The sequence below is a fragment of the Psammomys obesus genome, unplaced genomic scaffold, assembly GCF_907164565.1.
Source record: "Psammomys obesus unplaced genomic scaffold, mPsaObe1.curated_primary_1811, whole genome shotgun sequence".
NCBI classification, from domain to species: domain Eukaryota; kingdom Metazoa; phylum Chordata; class Mammalia; order Rodentia; family Muridae; genus Psammomys; species Psammomys obesus.
In genome coordinates, this window is record NW_026585644.1 from 50937910 (window position 1) to 50951567 (window position 13658).

The 13658-nt window shown below is 45.0% G+C and overlaps 1 protein-coding gene across 1 annotated transcript in view; it reads left to right on the plus strand.

The window, feature by feature from the left end:
• Positions 1-344: 344 nt before the first annotated feature.
• Positions 345-13658, plus strand: part of Msh2 (mutS homolog 2) — a 52628-nt gene continuing 39314 nt past the window's right edge. The window contains exons 1-4 of the mRNA XM_055619460.1: positions 345-636; positions 5803-5957; positions 7689-7967; positions 9562-9708. Coding sequence (XP_055475435.1) covers positions 426-636; positions 5803-5957; positions 7689-7967; positions 9562-9708 — 792 coding nt within the window. The 5' untranslated portion in view covers positions 345-425. The remainder of the gene's footprint in view (positions 637-5802; positions 5958-7688; positions 7968-9561; positions 9709-13658) is intronic.

Genomic DNA, 13658 nt, shown 5'->3' on the forward strand with positions numbered 1-13658 from the left:
GACTGCGTTGAGGTTAGTTCTTTGTTTACAAGTTGTGATTTCACGCCTACGTTTCTGGTCACTTGATAGACAATTTCTTAGCTGACCCCGCCTACCCTAGCTACCCATCCACCCGGGCACCAGACGTTGCAGACCTGAAAGCGTTGCCACTGGAGGAGGACGCGCTTCTGCTGGTTCTGCGTGCCTGCAAGTCGGAGGCATGCGCACGAGCCAGAGTCCGGGAGTACGCGGGAAGCTGGGGTCTCGTTCGCTTATGATTGGCTGTCCCGGCAGACTCCCGCCCACCAAGGCTCAGCGCTGCGTGCTGATTGGGCGAGCCCCTGAGGCCGGATGCGGTTCAGGGGCCAGCGGAGGGGAGGCGGGAAAGGACCCAGCGGTGCAGGGTCGCGCAGTTCTCCCCGTGGGTTGTGTGGATAGGTTCGGAAATGGCGGTGCAGCCCAAGGAGACGCTGCAGTTGGAGGGCGCGGCCGAGGTGGGCTTCGTGCGCTTTTTTGAGAGCATGCCGGAGAAGCCGAGCACCACGGTGCGCCTCTTCGACCGCGGCGACTTCTACACTGCGCACGGCGAGGACGCGCTGCTGGCGGCCCGCGAGGTGTTCAAGACCCAGGGCGTGATCAAGTACCTGGGGCCGGCAGGTGAGGGCAGCCGGGGGCGGCGGGGCCGGGGAGCGCCGGGCGGCTCGCGGCGCCCGGAAACCTGGGCGCATCCAGCTGGGTCAGCGGCGCTGCGCCCCAGCGCTCGTGTCGTTCTGGTTCGTCGCCCCACAGCGGGCTGGGCTCGTCTCGGCCGGGTAGAGCTCAAGACAAAAACATGTCGTCCCGGCTGTCCTCGAACTCCCGATCCTCGTGTTTCAGCCTTAAGTGTTGATAGGAGTAAAGTGATGCGCTACCATGCTTAGCTCCAAATGTCCTATTGCAGTCCGCAGTTTAGGAGTGAGGGAGGAGTGGCGGGCGCTTTGGGAGACTCCCTTTACGGTACTCTCATTTGCCAACATAACTTACTCTCGGTCCCTCTTTCGGCACTCCTCCACCCCCCTCGGCTTGAGAACATGCAGTAGACCATTGTTGAAGGACAGTGTGACTAAGTGGTCAGGACCAGGGGTCTATCCGGAGCTGACCTGGCCGGGTTTCAGTTGCAGCTCCCCTGCCATTTGCTGTGTGCGGTTCGGCTAGTTGGAAAGCTGTGCTCAAGAGTTCACAGTTTCCTGCTGTCTGGCTCTTCTAGTATCTAAGAGGCTGCAGACCTCTTTTGTGGCCTAGGTAGATTAACCACCCTCCCCATTGCTTTTTCTTTCAATTACAATGGAATTGTGAGTTCTAATTCTTACCCAGTCACATGCAAATGGATGTTACAGACAAAAGATAGTCCTGTCCTCCTTTTTCACCTCGCCAGTGCTGCATGGATAGCTTGGTGTTACCACACCGGTTGTATTCCGTTGTGTTAGACAGCTGTTCCCCATCTTGAGTTAAAGAGTGACACACATACACACACAAAAGAAATCCTGTGTCTATTATTAGTTGCTTGAATGCGGGACAGCCTTCCCAGCCCTTGCCACTAGTTTATTTTCTTTCTCTAGATATGCTTATTCTGGGATGTAGCATGTAAATGAAGTTTCCAGGGCTTATCTGTGTTACCAGTATATCATTCCTTTTGATTGCTAAATATTGTATGGATCTCCCACCTTTTATTTAGCTCTTTGTTCATGGGAGTTGTTTTGTTTTGGTGTTTTGAGACAAGGTCTCACTAGTTAGCTTTGGCTGACCTGGAACTCAGTAGGTTGGCCAGATTGCCTTTTAACCTCGCACTGCCACTGCCCCTGGGACTCAAGGCACTCACCAGCAGGCTCAGCTGAGCTTGTTTCTTGCACCTGTCCCCATTCTTCCCATCATTGCAGCAAGCTTTTGGCAGCGATCTGGATACCATCTATGGACTGATAGGTTTTTGTTGGTTTTCATATTCCTCTGGAGCTTGCAGCTGGCATGTTCACTGATGTCCTGCCTGCTAATTATCATCATGCAGTGCTGCATTATTATAACGCCCTGTGGTTAGAGAGAGCCTCCCACCACAGCCTCCCAAGTTCAAATGCTGGAATTACACATGTGTGTCATCACAAGACACAATCTAACCCATTTCCTTTATGTCCCGATACCTGGCACAATTGAATGCAAGTAGTGGTTACACATTATTCTTACATGAATTTGAGTGTATCCCTCCTGGGTAGAAGATGGGTAGTTTTTAATTCTGGTCATTTGTTTCACAGCAGAACAATCAATCCTATTCCCTTCATAGGTTGGCCCTTCAGGAACTTGAGGTATACACAGACAAGCCCTTCAGATGCTCGTCAGCAAGCGTGCAGTGCCTGCCAGCACTCCACCTTCTGGAGAAATGGCATCTTCAGAGAATAACCAGCTTTTTAAAAAAAATTATTATTTTTTTATTACAGTTTATTCACTTTGTACCCTAGCTGTGGCCTCCTCCTTCAGCCCCTCCCAATCCTACTCTCCCTCCCTCTTCTCCTTCCTTGCTCCTCCCCCAGTCCACGGATAGGGGATGTCCTCCTCCCTTCCCCTCTGACCCTAGCCTCTCAGGTCTCATCGGGACTGGCGGCATTGTCCTCCTCTGTGGCCTGATAAGGCTGCCCCCTCAGGGGGAGGTGACCAGAGAGTGGCCTCTGGCTGCAAGCCTGCTGCCTAGCCTCCCTGGTGTGCACCTGCTTGCCTGGGACGTCTGTCTCTGTGACGATGTGGTTAGAAAAGGGGTCACCTCATTTACCGCTTCAGTTCTGTTCCTTAGAAATCAACACAGTTAACAATGAGTTCCAGTTAGTAAAAGGACCGAGAAACATTTCCCTGGGTTCTAGTCAGTGGAAGGTGATAGTACCCTAGGAACAGAGAAGCCAGGTGTGGTGGCACACACCTCTAATCCCAGCACGGGCAGGCGGATCTCTTGAGATCAAGGCCAGCCTGGTCTACATAGAGAAACCCTGTCTCCAAAGCAAAAAACCCAAAATCATCAATCACAAAAAAAAAAAAAAAAAAAAAAAAACAACCAGAGGGCCTTGTATAGGCAAGCGGGCTTCATGAAGTGATGGGCACTGCTTCGAGAGCCCTGTACTGCCCAAACAGTGATGGCACGCGCCTGTGGACTGCCTCAACAGCTGTCCCAGAGTTAAGTCTGACCATTTGTTTTCTCTCCCACGTTGCCGAGTTAGTCTTTGCATTTTACTTTCTTGAGAGCTGTTAAAATTTCACTTTTTTCTCACGTTTGAGATAGTGTCTTACTATGTAGCCCTGGCTGGCTTGGAACTTAACATGAGCTCACAGAGATCCACCCGCTTCTGTCTTCCCAGTGTTAGTAGGATTCGCCACCAGACTGGCCTCTTCAGCATTTACGGATTTGTTTTATATGTATGTGCTTTGTCTGCATGTCTGTCTGTGTGTGCCTGGTGCCTAAGGAGGCCAGAAGAGGGCATCAGATTCCCTGGAATTAGAGTGAAAAATAGTTCTAACCGGCCATGTGAGTGCTAGGAAAGTTGAGTTTTTATTCCAGTGGCTGATGTGGTGATTTTATTTTCATGTATTTATGTGTGTATATGTATAAAGTAGGCTATAATGTTTTTTAAGATTTATGTATGTAGGTGGTTTAGTCTGCATGCTTGTCTGCACACCACGTGGGTGAAGCCAGAGAGGGAATTAGATTCCCTGGAACTGGCATTTGTGGGTTCTCTGAAAGAGCAGCCCCGCCATCTCTCCACATCTCACCCTTTTACAGTTTTATTTTGTTTTACATGTATGGAAGTTTTTGCCTGCCTGTGTGTGTGTGTGCACCACTTGTGTGTCTGATGCCAAGTTAGGCCAGAAAGGGCATTGGATGTCTGGGAACTGGGCTTACAGCCAGTTGTGAGCTATGGTATGGGTTCTGGGAGCTGAGCTTGCCCTGGTCCTTCGCAAGAGCAGTATGTACTCTTAACCTGAGCCATCTCTTCAGCCCCAGATGTTATATATTTTATGAAGTGCTGGGTATTTGTAGATCAGAGCTAAGCTTGAAGTATTTATTCTCTCTCTACTACCTTTACTGTTTACATTTGGAGAAAAAAAAAATCATTCCTGTTGTGAATCCTGCTCTGGTCAGGTTAACTTCCCTGCCCCTGTCCGGTAGATTTCAGAGTGTTGTTGCTCCCTGTGACAACTTGGTGTCCTCCAACATTATTATCTGTTTGCTGAGAGGAGTGGGGTCACTCCCAGTTCCTCATGGTGAGAAAGTTTGAAAGCTTTGTAAAGAATTCACGTTTATGGGTGTTTTGTCTGCGTGTGTATGTGTACGGTGCATGTGCCTGGTGCCTACACAAGCTGGAAGAGGGCATCTAATCCCCCAAGACCAGATGGTTGTAAGCCACCATGTGGATTCTGGGAATTGAACTTTGGTCCTTTACAAGACCAGCCAGTGTTCTTAACCACTAAGCCACCTTTCTAGCCCCTGAAAACTCTTGCTTTTATTATATTATAATAATAACACTATTATTATTTTTGTTTTTTTGAGACAGGGTTTCTCTGTGTAGCCTTCTCTGTCCTGGACTCACTTTGTAGACCAGGCTGGCCCGAACCTGGAACTTTATGTAGACCCGAACCTGGAACTTTATGTAGACCAGCTTGGCCTTGCACTCAGAGGTCCTGCCTGTCTCTGCTTTGAGTGCTGGAGGCATATGCCACACCCAGTTGCCTGAGAACTCTGTTGACTGTGGAAAAATAGATTACACCTAGCCAAAGAAGGGGATAGTGGCAGTTTATTAAAATCTGCGATAAAATTTGGTTCTGGGACTTTATCTTTTAAGCACATTGGGAGCCTGAAGCCTTGACAGGGTTCTTCATGAAGCATTGTGATGCTGAAGAGATTGACTGTAAATCACTAGACATATCTGCCGGTACATAGAAGCCAGGTATGTATTGTTGGAACAGGCTCCGCATATTAAACTTAGTTATACGGAACTGTGTGTCGAAATGGAGTGATTTACATATGCTGGCGAATATAGACTGAAACCACAGTCTGTGACTGGCAAACGTCCGTGTAGGGGACAATGCTGAAATAGAAGGAGACCTTGCTGTATGTGTTTGAACCTTTGAATCTTGGGTCTGTGAATAGATGATGAGTAGGTTTTGTCACCCGTTGTGTTGCTGAGACTCTTACCCAGGATGTCACATATGCTGAGCTCAACCCCATCCCTGAGCAATTTCATTTTAAGGAGATCCAAAGTCCTTTGTAAATTTACTTACTGTGTTTTTGCTCTCTGAGGGTTTCTCTGTGTAGCCCTGGCTGTCTTGAACTCACTCTTGTAGACCAGGCTAGCCTCAAACTCACATAGATTCACCTGACTGTGCCTCCTGAGTGCTGGGATTAAAGGAGTGCACCACCAAGCCTGGGTAATGTGTTTTTATTCACTACTTATTTTGTGTGTTATGTGTATGAGCGTACATAGCGAATTAGGTGTGCAGGAATCAAGTCTTCCCTTCAACCTTGAGGAACCCAGTGGTTGAACTCACTGAGTTATCTTGGTAGCCCCCTGTTAATTAGTTTTGAGACAGTATCTTGCTGTTTAGCCCAGGCTGCCCTCAATCTCCTCCTCATCTTCAGTGATCCCCTCCCCTCAGATTTCCAGGAGACCTGTAGATGCTCCATGTCTCCCAGCATGTAGTGTTCATTTAACAGTTTGTTAAAGGTTGCCTTGCTGAGAGAATATGAGGTTGGGCTAATTCGAGAGGTGCTGATCCTTTTTAACATTTAATTTCATTTTCTGTTTGTTTCAGGGGCGAAGACCCTGCAGAGTGTTGTGCTTAGTAAGATGAATTTTGAGTCTTTTGTGAAGGATCTTCTTCTGGTTCGCCAGTACAGAGTTGAAGTGTATAAGAATAAAGCTGGGAATAAGGCGGCTAAGGAGAACGATTGGTATTTGGCATTTAAGGTAATTATCTTTCTTTTGAATGTTTCCTTTAGAAAGTTTAAAAAAATTCAGGTGCATGTTTTACCACACTGACTATGTTGTAATCGCAAAGTGCTCGAGAAATTTTGTTGGCTTTTAAAAGTTGCTGTTTGCCGAGCATGGTGGTGCATGCCTATAATTGCCAGCACTTTGGGAGGCAGAGGCAGGCGGTCTCTGAGTTCGAGGCCAGCCTGGACTACAAAGTGAATCCAGAACAGCCAAGACTACAAAGAGAGACTCTGTCTCAAAAAAATAAAAATAAAAAAAAGTGAAATCACAATTTAGAAATCCAGTAGTCCTTGTAAAATGTTTCTGAACACACTGAGCCTTGCCTCGCTGTTCCTAAAGTAAAACAGCTGTGGATAATAACCTTAACGTAAATATTATCATTAAAAGGGGAATTGTTTTATATATTTTTTAATTAAAAAGTTACTTATTTTATTGTGTTAGGCCTGCATGTCTGTCTTGTCTGTGCACCACTTTCGTGCCTGTTGCTGGAGGGAGGAGGCAGAAGTGGTTTTTGGATCCCTTGGGACTATAGTTAGAATTATGAGCTCTCTGTGAGCTAGATCCTGCGAGTTCTTAACCTTTGGGACACCTTTCCAGCCCCCAGGTTTTGGTTTTGTTTTCCCCTTCTGAAGACAAGGTTTCACTCACTGTGTAGTGCAGGGTGGCCTGGGACTTTTGGCAATCCCTGAAAAATGCCTAACTGGCTCTGCAGGTGGTGCACACCTTTAGTCCCAGCACTTGGGAGGCAGAAGAAGGTGGGCCTCTTGAGTTGTAGTCCAGCTTGCTGTACAGAAGGAGGGCTACACAGAAATCCCATTTCGAAAGCCCCCAAAAAAAACAAAAACAAAACAACAACAAAACAGAAAGAAAAATGCCTAATGGCCAAGTTCAGGGATTGAAGAAAGCCACTTATTTTTTATTTTCTTAGGAACAAGCTCAGTCTGCTGTCAAATTGATGGTACTGCCTTAGCTTCTCCAGTTTTGTGATGTTTACAAGCATGTTCTGCCACACCTGGCTTTGATTTTACTATGTCTGAAGATAAAATACCTCATTTATAAATACTACATTTGTGACTTTGTATGTACATTTCTCATTCTACTTCTCTAATGAGAGATGTAGATTCAAGTAAGCCTAGAGTAGTGCTTTTGTCTTTTGTCTCTTGAGATAGCATCTTTCTGTAGCCCCAGCTGGCCCTGAGTTGGACTCTGACATTCTGCCTCAGTCTCTCATGTGCTGGGACGTGTAAAAATCATCTTGGCAGAAAGATTTTTGTTGTTGTTGTTGTTTTGTTTTTCAAGATGGGGTTTCTCTGTGTAGTCCTGGCTGTCCTGGAACTCGCTTTCTAGACCAGACTGGCCTCAAAATCACAACAGAGATCCATATGCCTCTGCCTCTGAGTGCTGGGATTACAGACGTGCGCCACTACTGCCTGGAAGCTGAAGAGTTTTAGATATACCTAAGTGTTACAAAAGCAACTATAGCCAGGCATGGTGAGATGGCACTCAGGAAGCTAAGGTAGAACATTATTTTTCAGGCCGGGCTAAGCTTCAAGGGAAAAGGAAGAGAGGGTCTTTATAATTGAAATATATCAACAGGTGTGTTTTTGTAAGAAAATATAAAGTTCATCAAGTTTGGATCATTTTTTACTAGTGAAATTTTAAAAATGTTCAATATTCTTAAAAATTGTTTTTGTTGCTTCTCAGGCTTCTCCTGGCAATCTTTCTCAGTTTGAAGACATTCTATTTGGTAACAATGACATGTCAGCTTCCATTGGCATTGTGGGAGTGAAAATGTCCACAGTTGATGGTCAAAGACAGGTTGGAGTTGGGTATGTGGATTCCATCCAGAGAAAGCTAGGGCTGTGTGAATTCCCTGATAGTGATCAGTTCTCCAATCTCGAGGCTCTTCTGATTCAGATTGGACCAAAGGAATGTGTTTTACCAGGAGGAGAGACTGCTGGAGACATGGGGAAACTGAGGCAGGTAAGAGAATCCAGTCTAGGGAAGTCTTGAATTATTACCACTTCCCCCATATTTATTTGAACCTGAGACCTCTAGACTGCTAGGCAAATGCTCTACCACTGAACTGTAGTTCCAGCTGATGACACTTTTCATTTGTGGGGGAAAACCAATCAGTTTTATTTTTGATTAAAATAATGCTTTATTTTGAGGACGATCCTGATATTTAACTTTGAAAGAAACTTGCCATCTTTAATCGTCATTAGCACAAGTCCAGCTCACATCGCTTCCCCTTTCTCCTCTTACATCTTCACTCCAAGACTATAATTACAGTAACTATTAGTGTATTTAGTGTGATTTGTCAAATAAACGTCAATCTGTTTCTTTTGTATGTTGTTGGGATGTTGGCCAGGAGCAACTAACGCAAACTTACTGTATCACTGAGCTGTATTAACTCAGACCTGGAATTTTTATTTAAATTTTTAAACGTTTTTTGAGTCATGGTCTTACTTGATAGCTGAGGTTGGCCTAGAACTCACAGTTATCCTTCTGCCTCAGCAGCCTGAGTTTTGAACCCCACCACTCATGACTTCTGATTTTTTTTTTTTTTTTAATTTAACCTTCTAAGCTTTTTTAATGTTGTGGGGTGAATGTGCATGCGTGTGCTTGTATGCGTGTATGTGTGTGCACTTGTGTGCACATATTATCTTAGATTTGCTTAGGATAGTATCTCATGTAACCGAACCTGGCCTTGAACTTCAAAAAAAAAAAAGGTTTTGGGTTGTTGTTTTTTTTGTTTGTTTTTGTTTTGTTTTGTTTTAGTCCTGGCTGTCCTCAAACTCACAGAGATCTGCCTGCCTGTGTCCCCTAAGTGCTAAGTGCTACCACACCCAGCTAAAACTTTAGGAGTGTTTTGCCGACACTGTATATGTGTACCACATGCATGTCTGGTGTCTGTGAAAGTCAGAAGGATGTCATGGAACTAAAGTTACAGATGGTTGTGAGCCAACAGAGTTTTGAGAACCTTGGTTCTCTGGAAGAGTAGCTGGTGCTCTTAACCGCCGAGCCATCTCCTCAATGGAGGCAGGTATTTTTTAAGGGATGTGCTGTCTTTCACTCACTGTACAGTCCATCCTGGCTTGCTCCCAAGTGACAGGCCTCCTGCTCTGCCTCCCAAGTGCTAGGATTACAGGTGTGCTTCCTTGCCTACAACACTGCCTTGCCATACTGGGCATTGGTACGGCTTGCAGCATGCCAGGCAAGTCTGCTAGGACAGAACTTATCCCCAGCATCTCTCTGAGAAAGGGTCTTAGTCTGTTTCTCAGGCTGGCTTCCAGCTGGCTCTTCTGTCTCAGCTAGCCCCCACTGTGTAGCTCTGGCTAGCCTGGAACTCCCTGTGAAGACCAGGGTGGCCTCGAGCTTAAAGAGATGACACCACCTACTTCTGCTTCCCGGGTTGGTTCTTAGATTTGAAAGATGTTCCTAAGGACTTGGATAGTGAACAAAATTTGATGTAGATGAAGCCTTCTGAGCTGTGGTTACTTTGCCATTGCTAATGTTAGAAATCCCCCTTTCTCGTGGATTTTCTTGTAGTAATTTGAAGTGTTTGCTGTAACAGGTTATTCAGAGAGGAGGGATTCTGATCACAGAGAGAAAGAGAGCTGACTTCTCCACCAAGGACATTTATCAGGATCTCAACCGGTTGTTAAAAGGCAAAAAGGGAGAACAGATAAATAGTGCTGTCTTACCAGAAATGGAGAATCAGGTACGTGGGTTACAAATGTGTGGTTAAATCGTAATGTGATGTTTTTAAAGGCTAGTTTAGTCATTTAAAAAAACTGCATTGTGTGTGTGTGCACACGCACACACATGTCACAGCATGCATGTGGACATCAGGGAAAAAACTTTGAAGAGTCAGTTTCCTTCTACCACCGTATGAATCCTGGGGATCAAATCCAGTCTTGGCAGCAAGTGCTTTTACTACTGAGCCATCTTCTTGGCCCATACTTCAGTCACACTTATCTCAAAATCTAAACTGTGCATCTGTGATAAAGTTTTTGGGGAAACTTAAGAAAATAAATGACTAGAACATTTTGCACAACCTTATAGTCTTATGTTTAAAGATTTATTTTTCTTTCTAGTTTATGTTCGTGTGTGTAGGGGTATTGTGCTGCCCTTGGAGGATAGACGGGAACCTCTTGGCTGGAGTTACAGGTGGAGGCAAACCACCTCATGTAGGTGCTGAGAACTGAACTTGGCTTCTGGGAGACAGTACAGGCTCTTAACTGCTGCACTGTTTCTCCAGCCCCAAATAGTCAGATTTACATGGCTCGTATCTGTGGGGTTTATGTGTGGAAGGGGCTTTAATTCCATGTGAACTTGGTATGTAAGCCTATAATCCTAGCAGTTTGAAGGTGGGTCAGAAGTTCGAGCTCATCCTTGTAACTTTGCAAATTTGAGGCTGACCTAGGTGATGTGAGACCATATTCCAGGAAGAGAAGGATAAAGGGTGTCACATCAAAGAACTTGATTACTATCACCTAAGTAGGGGGCATAGCGTTGTGTTGCCTGCGTCAGCTTTGTTGTGCACCAGTTCTGGGGAATCTTTCATGAGCTACTCAGCGGTTTTGAGAGCCAGCTTACTGTTTTGTTAAGTAATGATAAATATGCTTGCACTGGAGGATCGTTAGCGAGGTTAGCAAGAAATACAACTGAAAGTCTATTTACTTTTTTTAATGAGAAGATAAACCAGTGTGGCCAGGAGATGGGAGCAGTCTTAAATAGTGAGATGGAGGATGTCCTTGGCTAAATGAAACTACCTTGGAAAGTCAAATAAAAACCAATAAGGATGAGAAAAAAATCCCAGGGCTTAGAAAACTTTCTTCCTTGCTGAAAATATAAAGAAGCTTGTAGAGATTTGGGGTTTTCAGGTTTTTTGTTTTTTTTTTTTTGAGACAAGGCTTTTTTTTATATAAACCTGGCCAGGAACACAGTGTAACCTTGGTTGGCCTTAAACACACAGGTTTACCTGCCTCCTGAGTGCTGGCAGTAAAGGCATGTGTTCCCTGCATGTCAGTTAATAATTTCTTATGGCTAGGTATGGTGGCTTACCTCTAGAAGCTGGGGCAGGAGAATGACTGAGCAGAACAAGGCCGGATCAAGGCTGTCTCATAATCAAAACAAAGAATGTCAGTGTGTGCCTCCTGATGATGTAATGGGAGACCCTTTGGACAATCTTAAAATGTTAATTAGTTTGACACAGGCAATTAGAATACTGTTATCACACAGGAAAAAATAGATGTATTAAAATGAACTAGTGTGTTTTGTTTGAAACAGTTTCATGTAGCCCAGGCTGGTCTTGAATTGGTGGCATAGCCTTTGAACTTTTGATCTTGCCCTCACATCTTGAATCCTGTGTTTGTAGGGATAGGCCACCATGTCTGCCTTATCAAATATCACAGAGGTCCACCTGGCTCTGTCTGCCTGAGTGTTAGAATTGCAGGTCCTGTACCCCTGGGCCCAGCTATATGTTATTTTTTGTTTGATTGCTCTGACATGAGAGTAGAGGTCAGAAGACAACTGTCCTTACACCTAAGTTCATCAACCTTGTGCTACGAGTGGGAACACTTACCCAATGAAACATCTCACCAGCTCTCAAGTATATTTTAAATCAGTATTGTCATTATTTGATGTCTTAACCTTCTTACTGTTTTAATTTATTGTTATTTTATATTAATAATGTAGAATATAGATTATTTCAGGCAGGGTTTCTGTGTGTAGCTCTGGAACACACTCTGTAGACTAGGCTGGCCTCAAACTCAGAGATCCGCCTCCTGAGTGCTGGGATAGAAGGTGTGCTCCACCACGGCCAGGCTCAGCCTGAGTATTCTTAACTGGCATCATTGACTCATTATCATTAGCCCTCCCCAATGCCTCCTGCTGATGTGCTCTTTTGAGACTTACTACACTAGTGGCGATTCTGGTTCTGACTTTTGATAGCATATATAGATAGATAGATTAGTTTGCCTCTTTTTGTTCGTATAACTGAATTATAGGGCTATTCTGTAAGATTTGTTTAATGGGGTTGGGGATTTAGCTCAGTGGTAGAGTGCTTGCTAGGCCCTGTGTTTGGTCCTCAGCTCTGGGGGAAAAAAAGATTTATTTATTATTTATACAGTATTCTGGCTGCATGTGTGCCTGCACACAAGAAAATGGCACTGGATCTCATTATGGATGGTCATGAGCCACCATGTGGTTGCTGGGAATTGAACTCAGGACCTCTGACCAGCCAGTACTGTTAACCTCTGAGCCATCTCTCCAGCCCCTTATATGTCTTGTTTTTCCTGCTTCGGTTTTGTAGGAAGGGTTACTACTTGTTTATGTGTACTTCTGAAATAAATATGTGGTTTATTTATAAATGAAAGCAGTAACCATGAGCAGTATTTTAGAAGGTGTAAAGGTGCAACTCAGTGGTGACCGTGGCGGTGGTGGCGGCTACACACACCTTTAAGCCCAGCACTTTGGAGGCATAGGTAGGCTGATCTCTTGAGTTGGAGGCCAGCCTGGACCACAGAGCAAGTACCACGACAACCGGGGCTACACAGAGAAACCCTGTCTTAAAAAACCAAAAGGAAAAAGAAAAAAGATGTAAAAAGACTTTAATGGGATGGAATACATGGCCTTTATTTCTTCCAGATCAAAGATTTGAGGTTTAATCATATAGAGATGAGGAATCAAGTTTTGCAACCTAAAAATATTTACTTATTAACACTGTATTAATATTTTAGTAAACTATAAGAGACGAACGTGCATTTATAGATCTGCATGGTCTGTACTGCTCTGTGAGGACACACCCCTTCATCTTGGCCAGTGTGAGCGCTCTTCACCCCTGCGCAGATCTAGTTCTCTGCCGCTTGGATCGGGCGGTTTCCACCCTCATCCTCCACGGGTGGTGGCTGGGCTCACCAGGATGACTGACTTGCCTGTTCTTCACAGAGGGTGCCCTGCTGGCCCTCTTCCATTCAATCTGGAATCATGAGCAGCCTCTTCTTTTTTTCACATCTTGCTAAAGCAGAGTTTTGAGAAAGAAAACAAAAACAACCATAAATTTTGCTAGTTCTCAGAAGAAATCTCTTAGAAGAGAAAAATCTCTGCCAAGTGGCGGAGGTGTACACCTTAAGCCCCAGCACTTGGGAGGCAGAGGCAGGCAGATCTCTGTGTGATTTTTGAGGCCAGCCTGGCCTACAAAGTGAGTCCAGGACAGCCAAGGCTATACAGAGAAACCCTGTCTCAAAAAACCAACCAAAAAAAAAGAAAGAAAAAGAATAAGCCTGCATGGGGATTGACTCCAGCTCATCAACAGCAGTCCATTTGAAAGATAAACTATCTTCCTTCTGGTCCCCCACTTGTAAGCAACTGGGTTTCCACCATTTTGAGACAGGGTATCACTACCCCTGCCTGGCCTAGAACTCACTGTGGTCCAGGCTGGCTTTGAACTCACAGATCTCCTGCCTTTGCCTCTCAACTGCTGGAAATAAAGGCTTGTACCACCATGCCTGGTGGGTTTCGCCTTAAATATACACATACATGTATAAATTAATTATTGTATGGACATGTTATGGCCGTGAGGGTGCTCCAGCATGTGTGTGAGGTTAGGAGGGTGCTCCAACATGTGTGTGAGGTCAGGAGGGTGCTCCAGCATGTGTGTGAGGTCAG